The sequence below is a fragment of the Gavia stellata genome, chromosome 15 (assembly GCF_030936135.1).
Source record: "Gavia stellata isolate bGavSte3 chromosome 15, bGavSte3.hap2, whole genome shotgun sequence".
Lineage (NCBI taxonomy): Eukaryota > Metazoa > Chordata > Aves > Gaviiformes > Gaviidae > Gavia > Gavia stellata.
Genome location: NC_082608.1, coordinates 3,422,838 through 3,440,819, shown reverse-complemented (window position 1 = coordinate 3,440,819; position 17,982 = coordinate 3,422,838). Strand labels below are relative to the sequence as shown.

The following is a 17,982-nucleotide window of genomic DNA, read 5'->3' as shown; positions in this document are numbered from 1 at the left end:
GCAATGAAAAGGAATCTTTAATGAGTCATGTGTTAAGTGTTAAACTTCAGCTGCACTTTCACCTTGTCATTCTAAAAGGGATATAAGTAGCGGCAATCAGAAGACCGCTCTTTGCCAGCTGATGAGATCTCTCAGCAAAAATGCCTTCAGATAGAACATTAGCTAAACTTTTAAGTACAAGTATTTTGCAATCCTGAGATCTAGTGAAAGAGCGCAGCTCTAGACTTCCAAAGTCATTCACTCTGTCAAGTTTCATTAAAACTAGTACAAGAAGTAAATTCCTTAGTAACTCTGGAAATCACAAACATATTTTTTCATTCTTATCCTGGTTGCCCAATATCTCTGCATGCAATTAGATTGACTAAGGATTTATATCATTCTTAAGTCTTCCTTTTTTCTCCTCCATGTCTGGATGCATCCTATAATAGAGAGGAAGACCTGATCTGTCCAATTTTGAGTACTACAATTTCGTGTAAAATTACACAGCATGTGTATATACATAAATGTATACACACACACACACAAAAATAAATATATACTCACTTTTGGTTAAGAACAATGTCAAAGAACAACTAAATAAAGTGTATACACAATGAGAAAAATTTAGGCCTGGGTTTCACATGTGTAGTAAGGTTCAAGCATCCGTCGTCCCTCCTTTATCTGGCCACCCACGGCTGCTGCAGTGCTACCACTTGCTGTGTACAGCAACATAGATCGGACAGGCCCACTATGAATTATTCCCCCAGTCTCCCAGGGTGGATCAGTTTTCCTGATCCCATTCACCAAACAGCTGTATAAAACCCTGTGATGACAAAGGCCAAGAGCAGTAGAGTAGACACAGAATACTATTAGGGGATAGGCTGGATTGCAGAATTTCACTGCTGTCAAAGTAGTGCATTTTTCAAGTCTTTGTTGCAAAAAAAAAAAAAAGCATATTGCTTTACAGAAGTCAGGACAGACAGTGGACTGTGTATTGGCTTTTAATTTTGTCTGGATTAATTAATTCTAGACAAGAATTAAAATTCCATTATAAGTCACTGAAAGTCACTTTATAGGGGATACCATAGCCTACAACAGAAATAAATATTCCTGGAGATTTTATTACCCCTTAGCATATGCTGATTCAAAATTAAGTATTTTCTGTCCTTGCCTTGTTTTGTTTCATTCTGAAGTGTTTTACCAAGTTTTTCACAATATATTTTATAACAACTTTGTATTTCCATATTCCAGCTAAAAAGAGGCAAAGAATTAAAATTTATTTACTTTCAATACATTTTGAAATAAACATCTGCATAATTACATTTGAAATAACAAGTTACAGCCCACATTTACCATCAACTATTTTGAAAGCTTACATTAAATATAAATATTTCTCAAATTTGAAAGAAAGTCAAGTACGTGCTTTTACAGAACCATCTGCCTAAATACCTGAAATCAGAGTTTGCTGATTTGCTAAGACAGTTTTTAATCATAGTAATCCTCTGTGGGAACTGAGTAAATACTTCCTTTATTTTGATGTATTTAAAACTCTCTGTCCATTGTCTAACTACTTAAACTTTAGAAGCCAACTGGAAATCTAAAAGGGAGGAAAGCTATTTCTTTTCCTGCAATTTAAATAACCACAAAGAAGATTAAATTTTGCAAGTCTTAAATTTAAAGGATATAGTAACCAGAACTATCCAATTAATTCACCAGCTACAGGGCAAAAACAACCCCTTCACTTTTGTTTAATGACTAGCTTTAAGTATAAAACATGTTTTGACCAGCTTTTACTTTAAGAAGCTTATATATTTTAATTGGAGTCAAACTTCCATCCATATACAAGAAACAATGAATTTCAAAATATTAAAAGTTGTTGGAATTAATACAATGCTGGGAAGACAGAGATTTAAGTTATTAAAAAAAGAGATACAAAGCTGAACTTTGTCATAGTGGAGCTGCAACACATCCATTTACAGATATGCATTACACCAATTATTAGCTCAATAGAATACAGCTCAGTGCAACACTGTTCTGCATACCGCTCCAGCTTTCTAAATACTGCAGCATGAAGGAATAGAGAAGACAATTATGTACTAATGAGTCTAATTTACAATCAGCTCAAAGTGCACAACTCTAATTAGCGTCTTTGCAAAATACATTAACAAGATGCATCTGTGTTTGTTTTAATAAATCTGATAATATATTATTATTATACGTGGTTTCATTACCTAATTTTCTATTTAAGATTAAATTATTCATGATGAGTTGTTCTGTCCTCCTGTATTCAGTGAAGTACTATAATAAACTAGGGATTTTTCCTGTTCTGTCCCTCAAAATGAAATGCATCCCTAGAAGGTGAAAAGTGAATAATACAGCAAAATACCACATGGTCAACTTACCACTGCCACAGCATCACTAGAAAGAACAGCTTCGACATCCAGCACTGTATAGTAAGCTATATTGGTCATAATATAGATAACAGTCACAATTGGCATAGACACTGCAATAGCCAGTGGCAAGTTCCTGTAAGACAAAACAAACCCAAAACCCACAACCCAGGAAAAAAAAAAAAATCCATTAATAACAGAATAAACTTATTTATTTGCATCCTTTACCTTAGAGATAAAAAGTATGAAGATATAGTAAAGATTTCAAAATGGGTATCTCTGGAAGCGTTCGGTTTCTTTTAAAACTAGAAATTTTAATATAGAATACTGGAAAATTGAATTTTTTGCAATAACTTAAAACCTGAATTATGTGTGAAAAGGCGTTCTATGCAACTGCTTTTCAAGTACCCTAACTTCAGGGTTTCCAGATCAGTAATAATAGCCTTCAAATTTACATGCTTTAAATTATTTCCTACTGGCCCTGTTAATTACCACAACTAGAACCCTAAGGATCAGAGCTCTGAGTCACTGCACTCATTCTCCCTGGGGAATGCTGATGTTCTTCTAGCACCTACTTCTAGAACTGATGCAGGGAGATCCACTAAACCAAACCCCTGATCTTCTCATCTGCACTTATCGCTGCAGAGAACAAACTAATTGGGCTGCGTAACTGCAGAAAGTAGAGATGCAGAGGGCAGATCCAAAACTGCTGCACAGATGTGAATCTCTGGATGTGGTGTATCTTACTAGCAAACACATGTCTAGAAAGTAATGAAAAAAAAGTCTAGAGTAACATGAAAACACTGCAAACCTTTAGATGTAAACAGGTAAGATTAAATTAAAGCTGAGGTAAACTCACAGCCCTGAGTCTGCAGCTCCACAGGGAGAAACTCTGCAGAGCAGCAGCAGAAGCAAACTTTTAATTTTAGGCTTTGGCTTTTCTCAGCCTTATTCTTTCCCCAAAGCTTGCAGGGGTATTCAAATGTCTCAAAAGGGAAAGCAGAACTGAGAGCGTTACTCTTGCATTTGTCCAGTTTGAAATCAAACACGGCATGGTGAAATTGATGAGCATTTGCCATGAACACAGTTTTCAGTAACAACAAACTAACAAAAACCCAACAAAGCAGAAAAACAAAATGCACTTTGGAAGTTTCCTCAAAAATTTCATGAGGCCCAAAACTCCAGTTGGGTCTGTCTGATGCTGTGGAAGCAGAAAAACAAACACACACCACACCCCCTCCATATAAATCAGTAAATTAGTAACTGGGAGTTCTGACTCTGCTTCCAGGTTGCACACTAACAGTAAGAGACCCGTGAACCTCAGCGCAGAGAAGAAACAGCATTAGAAAACCACTTAGAAATTAATTCAGAGGTGTTACGTAATGTAACAAAAAGCTGAAATGGCATTTTAAGGACTTTGCATCACCCAAGATTAAAGCCAAGGGACCGTTTCAAATTTAACTTCTGGATTGCAGCATTTGACTGGACAAACATGAGGGCACTATGAATCAAGTGAATATGAAAAATATGTAATTCTTGGAGTAATTTTATAGAAGTCTGGAACATCTCACTATTCCCAAGAATTGTCAGTGTAGAAAGCTGAAATCTGAAGTTCATTTTATCAGCTGCAATTGTTACCAAGAACGAAGCATGTATTAGGCACTGATGCCTATAAATAGCAAATGAATCTAAAGAAATTTTCAACAGCTGAATATCCTGTGAGAAAAATTATATTTTAAAACCATACATCTAATACAAGAGTTATCCAACTGATAACACAGAACCGTAACTTTAAAAATATGAAAAGGAATTGCAACAGCACTCAAAAGGGGAGCTTTTTCAGTGGAAAGAAACTAATTTGAAGGACCAAATGACTGATGCAAAGACAAAATATACATCTCTTCTGAACACATGTAACAAATCTTTGCAAGACAATTTCAGGAAACACTGTCAACGTGAAATTCAGTCTGACTAAAAATAGCTATTTTTAGAGTTAAAATACTTACCTGCTATTTTATCTTTTTAATAGATAACTTTCCTGGTCAAAGAAATGCACAGCATAGAACTCAGGAGTAACAGAACAAACTAGAGAAGTCAAAATCAGTTGGGAGAATTGGAAAGAAAAAAAAAAAAAACAAACAAACCACAAAACCTCTTCCATTCTTTATCTCGCAGTTCAGCAATCTGAGCTGTTGCTTATAATAGGAAGTAAAAATGATCAAATGGGATTCTATTTTTAACATAACGGCATCTGCTTACAGACTCACAACTGAACAAGATTAGTCAGTCACACTTTTGGAGCATAAATTCATGGAAAAGATAACATTCTTAAATATGAAATCAGAATTATTGCACAGATAAACACAGCACAGACTACACTTATGTAACTGTTTCACTGCAACATTAACACCTATTGTAATAAACATCTTGAACCGAAAGCTTATCAAGCACTGAATACAGCATCCTGCAATCACCTAGACTTACTTATTCTTACCCTTTTTTTTTTTTTTTCCAGTTTTTAATGGAGTTTAAAACTACTAAATCTTTGCTAGTGGCTGTTTACAGCCTTACCATCTAAGCATAGAGCAGTTCTACTCATTTCTGTGTAAGCTCAAAACTCATTAGTGAAAGACAGCCACAAAACGAGCAACTTGGGAACTACCCAGGTTTAGAAAGCTCAAATTTGTTTACCTTTCAGGGTTTTTGATCTCTTCCGTTACAAAATTGAGTGTATCCCAGCCAGAGTAAGAGAACAAGGCAGAATAGAGTGCGAGGGAAATGTCTCCAATATCAAAAGAGGATCCCTCAAAAGAGTTCTCAAAGTGCGATGAATGTCCTGTGTGTGGAAGAGATGCAATGAAGTACAGGATAATAAAATACAGCAAGTAATTTTTTATTAATTTGGCTCACAAATACAAAAAAACCCCTCAGAAGCCCTAATTGCTTCAAACCTACTTATTAAGCCCTTTTTCCAATTCTACTCTGTGCTTCAGCCATGAGAATAAGCATGACATTTAAACTACTGAAAATGATGCTCTGTGGAAGATACTGTTCTATAATTAAACACCTAGCTTGTCCACAATGGCACAAAAAGTTCAGGAACATTAAGTTCAGACTAAGCTACAAACAACTGGCAATGACAGTACTCAGGGTAAGGGTATTTTTTATAACATATATATTTATAAAATAATTCACTCTATCCTTCTACATCCTTTTAAATTTTCAATCATTTAGCCTATGCAGAAAACAAAGATTACAGTGGATTTTAGGTAACTATGACAAAAAAAACCCCGAAAACTAAATGGATATTTAAGTTTTAGCTGTTAAAAATAGAAAACTGCGAACAATTAACAGAACATAAAATATTATTGCTACTTGAGATAAAAGTTTCCCAAGCTAAGAGAAAAAGTGTATAGTTTTTTGCACTGGTATTTGTGAGAACTTGTGCCATCTTTTGACTTTAAGTGAGTCAAGACAAGCTCATCAATGGCAGTTTTATAAATTCAGGCTATTTTACATATGCAGACACACACACAAAACCACCAAACACAAAAAGGTGATTAACTATGTAACTGCAAAACGTGCCCTGTACTATGCATCCTGAAATGCTCAGACTTCATAAAAACTGGCCATGAAAATATTTGAGGCCTCTAAAATATCTCCACTACTTTCTCTTTTTTATCCTCATCAGACATTTCCATTCCCTTGGCACAGACATAGGCAGAGCAACTGCTGAGTTAGAAACACAGAAGGGAGACAATGTCAAGGAAGTTAGTAGTGAACTAGCTCAGTATCTACAAAACAAGGGATGGGCAGACGTGCTAAGGATTAAACATTCCAGCATGGTGCTCACATGCATATTCTTGTTCTATTCACAATAATTACCTTGCCCATGGACTTTCAACAATAACCGGTTAGAGCAAAGGACACAAATTGCCAGATTGCCAGGGAAAGACCTTTATGGCAGCTTTGAAAGCAGGGTATTTTTCTAGGCTAACAAACCAATAAATTCTCCCCAAAGGAAGGGCTAAGAACAAAACTAAGTTCAGAATTCCTCTAACTTGAAGGCACGATACCCAACACACACACACAAATTAAAAGAAAAAAAAATAACCCAAAACCCCAACAACTTTCTAATTCTCAACAGCTATAATAGAGCTCAGGATCTGAGCAAAAAAAAGGTGCTATTTCACAAATCTACTTACGTGTTCCTACAAATCTATTTTTGCTTTAAGTTCAGTCACTTTCAGACTTGCACAAAATTATTTTTGTAAAAAAACCATTCAGTTGATCTCATTCTAAAGCAGTATGTACCTTACAGAAATTTACCGGTTTCTCCACTCCCATCGTATTTTGCTAGCTCTGTATTTTGCTGTTTTCATTTCCTTTATTATTCCATACTGCAGGCTGTAAATTGCACAACATCGCTGAGCAATCAGTTACCTTCTTTCACCCAGTTCAAAGTCAACTGAGATAGGATAGCTTCTCATGATATAATGTCATAATAATGCCTAACATTGATATTATTGGTGTTTTCAAAGTGGCTATATTGTGCTTGTACTGAGGAATTTGATAATGCATACAGAGGTATTTTACAGTCTTTAGACCAGTTACTCACTTTAACTGATAAATACAAACCTTTGCTTTAATTTTATAAGCTTACCCTGGCATATTTTAACAAGTCCTGTTATGATGATGACAATAAGAGCAGTGACTTTAGCATAAGTAAATATATCCTGCACCCGTGTTCCCCATTTAACGTAAGCACAATTTATAAATGTTAGAAGACCTAGGGGGGGAAAAAAAAGAAAAAAAGAAAAATGAAAAGACTATTTGAACAATACTCAGTTTAATTCATTTTTCAAATATTTTAAATTAAAATCTAAATATGCACTTACCTGTTATACTAATACTTAGGTTAAACTAAGCAAAATGCACTGGGGCTGAAAACACCCTGGTTTAAACAAAACAGTAGGAAACAGATGTTCTGAACACACTGTTTCAAAAGATGGAAGGAAAGACCTCTGATTACATGCCCATTTTCCTAATGCTACCCGTCATCAGCTACATTCTGCCACTACCCTGAAGCTAAAGAAACCATTACATGAAATAATTCATTTCAATGTATCAATACTGTTCTGATAAATGAAAGATTATCTAGAAATTCCTTTAGGCAAACATATTAAAATAGTGTTTGAAAAGGCTTTTTCATCCTTCCTTGTTAGGCTGAGTTCAACATCCGTGGAGTATTTGCAATATTGAATATGGTCACAGGCGATTCAATACACTTTTCCAGTTGTATTACACTGTATCACTAAGTGAGGTTAGAACAGATCTGACCAAGTAACATATGCTTTACAGCTAAAGCAACATTAATCTGGATTTTTAATAACTGGTAGTAAGTAATGAGTATTCTAAGTATATTTCTTCCTCTATCCCAAAATAAATTAGTGCCAGACCTATTTCACAAGATTCTAATGGAACTTGAAATGGGACTTTCAGATTTCACAAGTATTTCACTAACAGTGGCTGACTAAACTTACTCATATGATCAACTTCCCCAACAAACAGTTTTTGACCTATTGTTGAAATACATTGTTCTCATGGCTCTCGACATTTTGCTTTTGCATTTATTACTTTTTCCTCAAGTGGAGAGCCAGACAACTTCTGCCTGAACTCAAATGCTAAATATTGAATAGGATTCAGTATCTTCAGTATTCTTTATGGAACAAAATACTAATTCAGTGCATATTTTTCTTATCCATATTATTATTATTACATTATTGATTCCAACCCAGAAGTTTAAATATTTTCCCCAATCTCTTTTTTTTTTCTCTAGCTAGTAAGAAAGTGGTTATATTCTACTGTACTTTTAATCTCCAATTTTCCTGTACGATGTATTTTAAATACGCATATAAATAAAAACTAAACTTCATTGTTTAAGTAGTAAGGTAGTAGCAAATAAAAATTAAATGAAAGGGTGTAATAAATTACTTCCTTTCCCATAATCCAAGAATAATGTGATACTATTAAGATAAAAATGTACTTGGCACAGTTACCAAATAGAAAAGTAGTCATTTTAAAAAGATAACAAAAGAAAGGTAATGATCTCAAAAGCATGGCACTAATATACTAGACAGCCTGGCCAAGTGGAATGGCTGAACAAGATTCCACTGAGCTTGGCAAGTTGAGGGGAAAAAAAACAGTTGTATCAAATTTCAAAAGTCAGGACTGCTGCAGCTTCCAAAGAACCCTCAGGAAAAAAACAACTCTGCTTGGTCTCTGCTCTTCAGTATTAATGACCAGTATTATCTACAGACTGTTTGCTCATAGATTTTATTTCGGCTTTTTTTTTTTTTAAGGAACTTTCATTGGGAGTAATTATTATTAACTCCTTATTTTAGTGAGTTAGGGCTTGGTCTCTACTTCAGATGAAATGCTACTCTGTCTCTGTATCTTACAAAAAAGAAAAAAGATAATCAAGAATCTGAATAAGCCACATTCCCTCCCTCTTTCTTTTACTAAAATTATTCTCTCATGTTCAACTTAATGTTTAGATACTTAAAGCTCCTGAGAACTGTCAAGTTTAGTTCTGTAGCAGCAGATGCCACCCCCTGTTGTCAAAATTATTGTCAAAGTAATACTGTGTAACACTAACACTGATCTCACGCTAGATCTAGTATTGTTGTTACTACAGTTTAAAAAAAAAAAATAACAAGAAGAAACCCCACAACAAACCCACCCATTCTCACATACAATCTGTACCTAAACAATGTTCAGACTTCCACTCCCAGCAACTTCATTAATAAAGTATTAATCGTTTCCAGATCTAAGGATTTGACACACAACATCAGCCCTGCTAGGCCAGGAAGAAGTGTAGGCTTTAACAGGAACAGCTAAATGAAGTTGTAGACCAGGGGAGAGAGTCTCAGCACTGACACCTAGAGCAGGGCAGAACAAGCATTTAAACCATAAAATGGACAGTTAAAGTAAGTTGTTACACCTACATGACAGTGATCTTGCTGTCACGTCTCCACTAAAGAAAAAGGTGCCCTCTTAGCAGCAAGTGTACAGAATGTCACGTTGTCTTTCTACATCTACTATATAATAATTTTAAGTGAATCACTTTGTCTTAATTTCTTGCTTTTTGATAAGCTGCTTTTTATAAGGGCTAACTCCCCTCAGATGTGAGATACCTTAAGTGGAAGGCAGATTCACCCCACACTCCTGAACCTGTGCCAGGGGACCTTGGGACAGTATCTGTTTAAGGAATGAGAACATGACATTACAGGTGCTTCACTTCTTTCCTGAAGGTGTCACAACAAGATGTGGACACACGCTTGGAAGGGAGGAAGGAGACTGAGGGAACAGAACTGAGTAAGCTGACAGATTTTTTGGAATAAGTTTGTGATTATTCTTCCTGCTACTTGGACCAGCACATTAGTGCTTTCCCAACAGTAACAAATTAACTTATGAAAATGGAAGGGGAAGCCATAATGCTCACAACTAGTTATAGAGGCCAACTACTTGAAGCACACACTACTGCTCTGTCTTTTCCCTCTTCTAGTCCTACATAGACAACTGTAATAAAGAACATTAGAGTGATTTTAACAGACTCTGCGCTGCTTCTAGCTGGTTCCTTTTTGAGGCAACACATCTCCTCCCTGGAACATACTGTTGGCAGTAAAAAAGCCCAAGTTTTGTATTAGCTTTATGATAAAAGCATCATGTCAATAGGAATGGCAGACTCCACCACACACGGTGCTGATGATCAGTACATGATGAAGGACTGCCATACACACTTTCTGAAATGTATTTTTCACTGTTTACTGGAAATGTAAAGTATGTATATACTTTTAATAGGAAATACCTAAAATTAAGACACACACAGTACAATCATACAGTTTCATTCTCTTGATACAGCAGAACAGCCCTGATTTGAAGCACGTAGACAGTTGTTCATATTGACTAACAGAGCTAGCTATCTGATTACAAACATTTCAATGTTTTATGTGCACACAAAATTTCTGCTTTTCAAAAAAGCTTACAACAGGTACAACTTTTTGATGTTACTGTTAACCACAAGCATAAAGAATAATCTTGAATGAATGATCTTTTGAAACCCTACCAGAGTAATTACTTAAGCATGTCTACATTGAGAAGCTGTTGTAAAATAAATTACACCAGAATACATAGCGTGAGAGCTATTCTGCAACAACTCTGACCACACCAAGAGTATTTTGAGTTTTGATTTAATATACCTCTTGAAGGAAAACAAACTTTTTCCCTCATTTTTCCCATGTAAGTAAAGTTGGAAGAGTTAAATAAACAAACTTTTTCCCTCATTTTTCCCATGTAAGTAAAGTTGGAAGAGTTAAATACCTTGTTCTGCTTCTGAATGACAAAATGGTAATTCACTGACTGAATACCTGCAAGTTATTCATGTGCTGGAAATCGTTCTTTTCGCCACTGTAACTCAAACTGTTCCAGATTCAGTTATGCAACAACTCTGGGACTTGGTAGGATTTGTTTTAATAAAAGCTTAACCCTGGATAAAAAATTACCGTACTAAATTTCAAGAAATACTTACATTCACAAGCAGCTGCTATGAGACGGCAAGCCAAATATGGAGGATCACAAGAGGGGAAGAAAGGTTGAACTATGTAATTAGCAAAGGTGATGGCAATAATTGCCTGACTAGTTGGCTCAACAATTAGGAGTGAGGTCCACAAACGAATAAAAGCGATGAAGCTCCCAAAAGACTCCAAGATATATGCGTAGCTGGCTCCTGACTTCGTAATAGTGGTTCCAAGTTCAGCATAGCAGAGAGCTCCAAAGACTGAAAAAATCCCTCCGATTGCCCAAATTATTAGAGACAATCCATAAGATTTGCTGTAGATGAGAACTCCTTTGGGAGAGACAAAGATGCCTGAACCAATCATGTTGCCTACTATAAGGCTTATCCCGTTTATCAAAGATATTTCTTTCTTCAGTTGCATTGTATTTTGGTTTTCATCCTGCATTTCACAGCTGTCACTTAGATCTGTCCTGTCTGATTTATTGACGGGGCTGTATTCAGCCAGTGAACTATGCGACTTCGTACAATCTGTCCTTTCTCCCATTGTGGAAAGACTGTGAATTCTCCACGACTCCAAATCACAATCTAAAACAAAATATAGACAGCTGAAATCATTATAAAATTTTTTATCCCAGGACTTTCTTGCCAAGTCTTCTTTCCACCTTTTTACCCTATGATTTACAAATGTAAATTGAGACATTCCCTTTTGTTATTTCATATGTGTTCTTACTCAAAGGTAAATCCATGCATAGTTAAAATAAACAGAAAAAACAACACACACAGAGCAAGAGACCAATCCCGATATAACTTAAGCTGAGAAAGAAACTTCTACCTTTAGGAAAAAACGAAACAAAACAAAAAGCATAGAAGGGACGGAATTGAGGGTTTCCAATGTTGAAAAGGAAGAAAGAACAATATAGAAGCAAAGTGAGGTGATACAGAAAACCAAGCACTAGAAGACCAAGCTGGAAGTTCTAAGGATGGACATAGATTCACTGCAGTACTAAAAAAAATTAAGCAAATTATTGTACTTACACATGTAAGTTATAAGTGATCTAGTAAGAGGGTTGCACATTTTATTAACACAGTGTGGGCTCTTGCCAAGGACAATATGAAGAGATACTTAGTCCAGAATCCCCTTGATCCAACTCTCGACTTCTAATTGATACTACAGTTCACTCCATACCCCCTCCACGCAGCTGTTCCCAGTTCCCACTGCCTCATTTCTTGGGAGTTATCTAAGAGTGCAGGCTGTACATGAAAAAACCCACAGTAGTTTCAATCCAGATTCCTCCATTAGCAACTGTATTTAACAGTACCTAAGAACACAGAAATGAAATAAACATTTTTCTCTGCTTCAGAATTGGCCATTTGGAAAAGAACGACCTTCTTCAAGTCTCCAGGAAATTCTCCCATGCCTTCCAAAAGCAAGTTACTGCTAGTAACGTTTATTAGCACAAGAATATACTGGTAATGAGCAGTAATTCCAAATAAGTCCCATTTTATAGAGGTTCAAGTAAGAAATAATCTATTCAAGGAATAGTCTTGTATGGAAGCCAGCTTCAATTGCACATATACCTTTGATTACTGGGTTATCAGCTGCATAAATAGGCCTTACAGAATTACCAGAATGCACTGCCATTCATTTGCCCTGCCCCTCACTAAACTCTCAGTGTATACTTCAGCTATTTACTACAGAACAGAAGAATTAAAAAGTCTGGGTCAATTAGAATAGAGCAGCTGATGTAGCAGGGGAAAAATAAAAAGGTTTTGTGCTTTTTTGGGGGTAACACTAATTTTACAAATGGTTTTGTTATTCCAACAATAAACTTGTCAACTAAGAGACAAAAACCCTGAGTATGGGGATTTTGAAAGGTCAGCATGCAATCACCCAAACTACATACATATGTATGCATCTAGTAACACACAAACAGACAAGGTTTAGCTCATGCAGTTAGAGGCACACCTTTCTGGAGGGAAACTTAATCATGCTCTTCCTTTATTATAAAGCCAACACCTGTATACTACAATACAGAAAATCTAACTTGATATCCCTGAACTAGAATAGGTCTAAAGATGTGAAAATTATAAAGATTATTTTCAATCAATAAAAAAGTAACTTCTACTGAAACTTCATTTACTGAAACAAATTACATCATTCATCTCCAACTCATGAATCTTCTAGCTTTTTCCACATTAAATAGAGACTGTGTTCTTTTAAACAATGCAAAATGAGATCCTCAATCTGTTTAGTCGGATGCCTTCACAGAAATCACAGAATCAGTACGGTTGGAAAAGACCTGTAAGATCATCGAGTCCAACCTGAAGAAAAAAAAAAAAAAAAAAACACACAAAAAAAAAACCACAAAACCCACGCCACACAACAACAACAACAAGCCACAACCCACCCAACACCACACAGCACCATGTCCATCAAGCTACATCCCACAATGCCACATCCACACGCTCCTTGAATACCTCCAGGGAGGGTGACTCTACCACCTCCCTGGGCAGCCTATTCCAATGTTTCACTACTCTCTCAGTAAAGAACTTTTTCCTAATATCCAGCCTGAACCTCCCCTGGCGCAACTTGAGGCCATTTCCTCTAGTCCTGTCACTAGTCACTTGGGAGAAGAGACCAACACCCACCTCTCTGCAACCCCCCTTCAGGTAGTTGTAGAGAGCGATAAGGTCTCCCCTCAGCCTCCTCTTCTCCAGGCTAAACAACCCCAGCTCCCTCAGCCGCTCCTCATAAGACTTGTGTTCCAGACCCCTCACCAGCTTCGTCGCTCTTCTCTGGACACGCTCCAGCACCTCCATGTCTTTCTTGTAGTGAGGGGCCCAAAACTGAACACAGTATTCGAGGTGCGGCCTCACCAGCGCCGAGTTGAGAGGCATGATCACCTCCCTGCTCCTGCTGGCCACACCATTTCTGATACAAGCCAGGATGCCGTTGGCCTTCTTGGCCTTCTTCTGATTTATTTTCCCCTCAGTATTTCAAAGAAACACTCTAAAGACGGTTAATTACTAAATGTTTTATCATTTATGCATGAGTCAACATCTTATCTAGGGTCACACATGCATCACTAGCCATCAAATTTCACACTTCTAATTAGACTAAAAATTTTCAGCCTTCCAGAAACTAAACTCTGCTATTGTGTGTTATAATGAGGCATCTCCAACAAAATACCTAGTTAGGAGAGAGGGATCCACACAGTTTCTACAGATGGGTGTGCCCAAAACTGCAAAAGAAAACAACAGCAAATTCAGCTCACCAGTTGTTAACCAGTTCTCCTTGTTATTTACTCTTCCATCTATCTTGTGCCAAATTAATTTGCAACCACATACTGGCTGATTTTCTGTTATTGGTGTAGCAGAGCTAAGCCTTCAAAAAGACATGTGGCCTATGTGCTTGTAAGATTATTTGGTTTGCTTTACAAGAGAAAGTTCAGTTATTACTGTGTAAATTAATATAAATTATTATAATCAATTGCAAATATGATGCAATCATCAGAAAGCATAAATGTGTAAAACAGCAGGACAAATAATCAAAGCAGATGTCTTCATGACTAATTTAACCATAAGAAGCGGATTTAAAGAACATTTGTGACCCGTAGAAATAACAACTCCAAATTGAGTCTTTTCATTTCTATTTTGACTCGGACAGGATGCTAGTTGCAAATATATTTCAGAAGGCAGATCACTCTGGACAAATGTCAGTGGAAAAAATAAGAATACTACAGCTATTATTATGACATCCAACTGCCAGTTTGAAAATATGCCGTGTTCATTCTCAACCCTTCCAGCTAAAGGATAAAACTAAGTAACATGTTAAGAATTGACTCACGGATGTACAACATCATTTTGGGGATAACTACACAGCTTTATGATTTCTTACTCCACATATCCTAATTCTCATTCCCATTTCTTCCTGGAACACCTTTCAAAGTATGACTTGTTCAGAAGCACAAACATGACTTTGAATACTCAGGCACTTTGATGATTTGATTCAAATTAATTGAATCATTCAAATAAAATTAAATCTGATTTGTTCGCACACTGGCAGTTTTAGACTGAGTCACCGTGATTTACCTCAGGGTCCGAAGTTCAGAGGTACATTTAATTACCTGTAACTACAGACCCTGTCACTGTTCAAATGTCTCCACCTCAATTAGAAGCACGTGACTGCAGTTCTATACAATTTTGTTACTGATGACCTTGACTGTTTCTTGCCCTACTCTACCCTACCCAAGAAAGAACCACCATAATATCCTCTCAATCTAGCTTATTTTTTCTCCCAATACTCTTTCTTCCTCTCCAAGTCTGCTTTTGTTATTCCCAACTTCAGGCATCTGCTGACAACTAGGATTTGCATGAAGGTGTGTGGAACAGCTCACTAAAGATTTGGCATTTCATTCTCTTCTCTAACCTTGTTTCTTTTATATCCTTAAAGCCTTCAAGGCAGGAATTGCTTATTTGCCTGAGTCGCATGTCTTATTACACCACCTCTATGACAGAAACAAAACTATTGGCAGGTTTTTTTCCTATAAGCACTTCACTTAATCTTAACTGGAACTACACTCAGCAGCTTTGACCAACTGAAAAAAACCAAACAAACTACAAAGCAAGAGGGAAAGCAGAGACTAGAGAAAACTGAAGCTATGTCAAGATTACCAATATTGAGAAAAAAAAACACATGTTAAAATCCATTATTCTGTCACAAGACCATTATTTCTGTGGAAACAGAAGACAGGCTTGGAAGAGAAGAACCAGAGAGGAATAGTATACATTTTCTAAAATACAACAATCCTGTAATACTCCAGCTCAAAACACTGCTAGAACAATCTCTAATGCTGCCAGCCTTGCCAAAGGACTGCTATGGCTAATGCAGGCTCATGCCTTCACACAAGCTAACACATGGATTTCTTCATCACTCACCCTTGTGCAATACAAAATCGTAAACTCTTGGTTTTGCTGATTGTTGCAGCTGTGAGGAATCTTTTTGCTGATACGCATAAGATTTTTTACTGAATTGACACTGCCGTTGGTACAGAAAGCTTCGATACAAAACCAGGACACAGTGACCTGAAATGAGGATCACTTCATTGTCTCACTAAAAATATATGATAAGGCCTATCACACATTGGCCATGTACCAAAGGAGCTAATGAAGGTTAACGTGCAGTTAACAAAGTACTAACACTGCACTACAGGGTGGCCCTCCTTTAAGAGCAGGGAAAGAGGAACCATCCACCAAGATCCGCTCTCTCACACCGAGCAGCACAGCAGCTGACCTGTCATTTGTTCAACTTGGGGTGAACCTGCGAGTGGGTTAATGACCGATGTGAAACACCAAACTGCTAAAAGCTTACTATGTTTTGCTATACTTCTATACAATACCTGCTCATAGGCAAAGATTTCTAGTGTTCTTGCCTCTGTCTTCTGCAGTTGTCTTAATTGCATAAACCAGCTCTTCTTGTAAAATAGCTTTACATATATACTTTGACCATTCACATATACCAGCTGTAAAACTCCTGTTTCTGAACACAATGATTGGCCCTTTGGGTAAGAGTCAAGATTGCTCTACACAGGCAAACAGCATGAAAGTCTTCAGGGAGTTAAGCACCAACAGAGCAAAGGTTCTAAGTCCCAGAAATGCCTATTCCTTGCAATGTATGTATTTAGGCACCTCACAGTCTCGACGTTTAAGCGGGAAAGGCTGAGAGTTGTCTAGTATGTGTTTTTCTTGTTTCTGGTCAGAGAACTATCACTTCCCTGCCATACATACAGTTAGCAGACAGGAAGACCTTGCAACAAAAGCAATCCCCAATGTAAAGATCTAATCTGTTCACCCAAGTCTTTTGTGCTCGCATACGCAAACACACCATCTTTAGCGCCACAAAAAACAAAATAAACCTTTGATCAAATAGAATTGGCTGTAACATCCATTTTTTTAAGAGCACAAGGTGTGTTTATCATGTAAAAAGGTATGAAAGAGAATTTACTATGTCAATTATTCACTTGATGGTGTATCAGTGATGGCAGTAAGTCCTGACTATACACACCTGTGACATAGCTGCACAAGAGATGTTCAGCAAATACACATACTATCCACATGTTCGGACAAATCCTGAATAAGACTATGAACATTAAATGAGGGAAAGACCTATAATCAGCTCACAAACAGATATTCAGTTACAATGCCTCAGAAACTTTTCAAAATTTCCTGAAGTACCAATCCTAGACAAATCCACCTCCGTAATACCAACCTAGATTTTAAACCAAATCATTTTAAAGTTAGGGAACTGCACTAGGTACAAGTAGAAAATAACATGCCACTATATCCTTCACACTTCTAATTTATTTTTATATTTCCAAGGGAAAAAATGGAAGCAAGATCACAATAAGGGACTTTGTGGTAGACAGGCTTGATTTAGACAGAAGTGAGGTTGGGAGTGCACAAAGCAGCTGCAATGAGAGGAACATCTGCTGAAATTTATACAATAAGACCCAGGTGAAGACAGAAGGGACAATAATAGAGTTTGTTAAAATAATTTATCTTGGTTTTTATGCTGGGGCACGAAAGAGGAAACTTCTCAAAAAGGGGAAAAGTAATGTCAGAAGGCACACGCTTACCTACAAATCTATACCCATGTGTACTCTTTAGGTGTAACTTACAGTCACACCTAATCACATTGCATTTAATGCATGTCACGTAACACATAAACAATCAAACCCACTACCAAATGCCAGTAAACAAAGGCATGCTCGCCGGAGGGTATTACCAAACCCACTTCAGTTCCCTGCGATAGCTAGTTAACAGAGCAGTTACAGTTACATGCACCCACCACCAAAAAACATCCTGTTATAACCCGATCCGAGCACCAACCCTCATACCTTCCTGCTGCCAAAATAATTAACACACGTGGCTCCAGAAAAACACCCTCAAGCCGGGATGTGCACGACATGACGTGCTGTCGCCGACAGGAACGGCGTGAGGAGACCGGCCCTCAGGGTCCCGCCGTCGCGCCGCAGG

The 17,982-nt window shown here is 37.0% G+C and overlaps 1 protein-coding gene across 3 annotated transcripts in view; it reads right to left on the bottom strand.

Annotated features, from left to right (window-relative positions):
- Nucleotides 1–17,982, bottom strand: part of SLC7A6 (solute carrier family 7 member 6) — a 41,835-nt gene that overhangs the window by 12,893 nt on the left and 10,960 nt on the right. For 2 of the 3 annotated variants that reach the window (XM_059824702.1, XM_059824704.1), the window contains exons 2-5: nucleotides 10,960–11,532; nucleotides 7,033–7,158; nucleotides 5,061–5,205; nucleotides 2,382–2,505 (exon numbers count right to left, since the gene is read on the bottom strand). In XM_059824702.1, the coding sequence (XP_059680685.1) occupies nucleotides 2,382–2,505; nucleotides 5,061–5,205; nucleotides 7,033–7,158; nucleotides 10,960–11,491 (927 nt within the window). In that variant the 5' untranslated portion in view covers nucleotides 11,492–11,532. Of the gene's footprint in view, nucleotides 1–2,381; nucleotides 2,506–5,060; nucleotides 5,206–7,032; nucleotides 7,159–10,959; nucleotides 11,533–13,101; nucleotides 13,130–17,982 lie in introns of those variants that run through there. The other variant, XM_059824703.1, reaches the window with a different exon arrangement.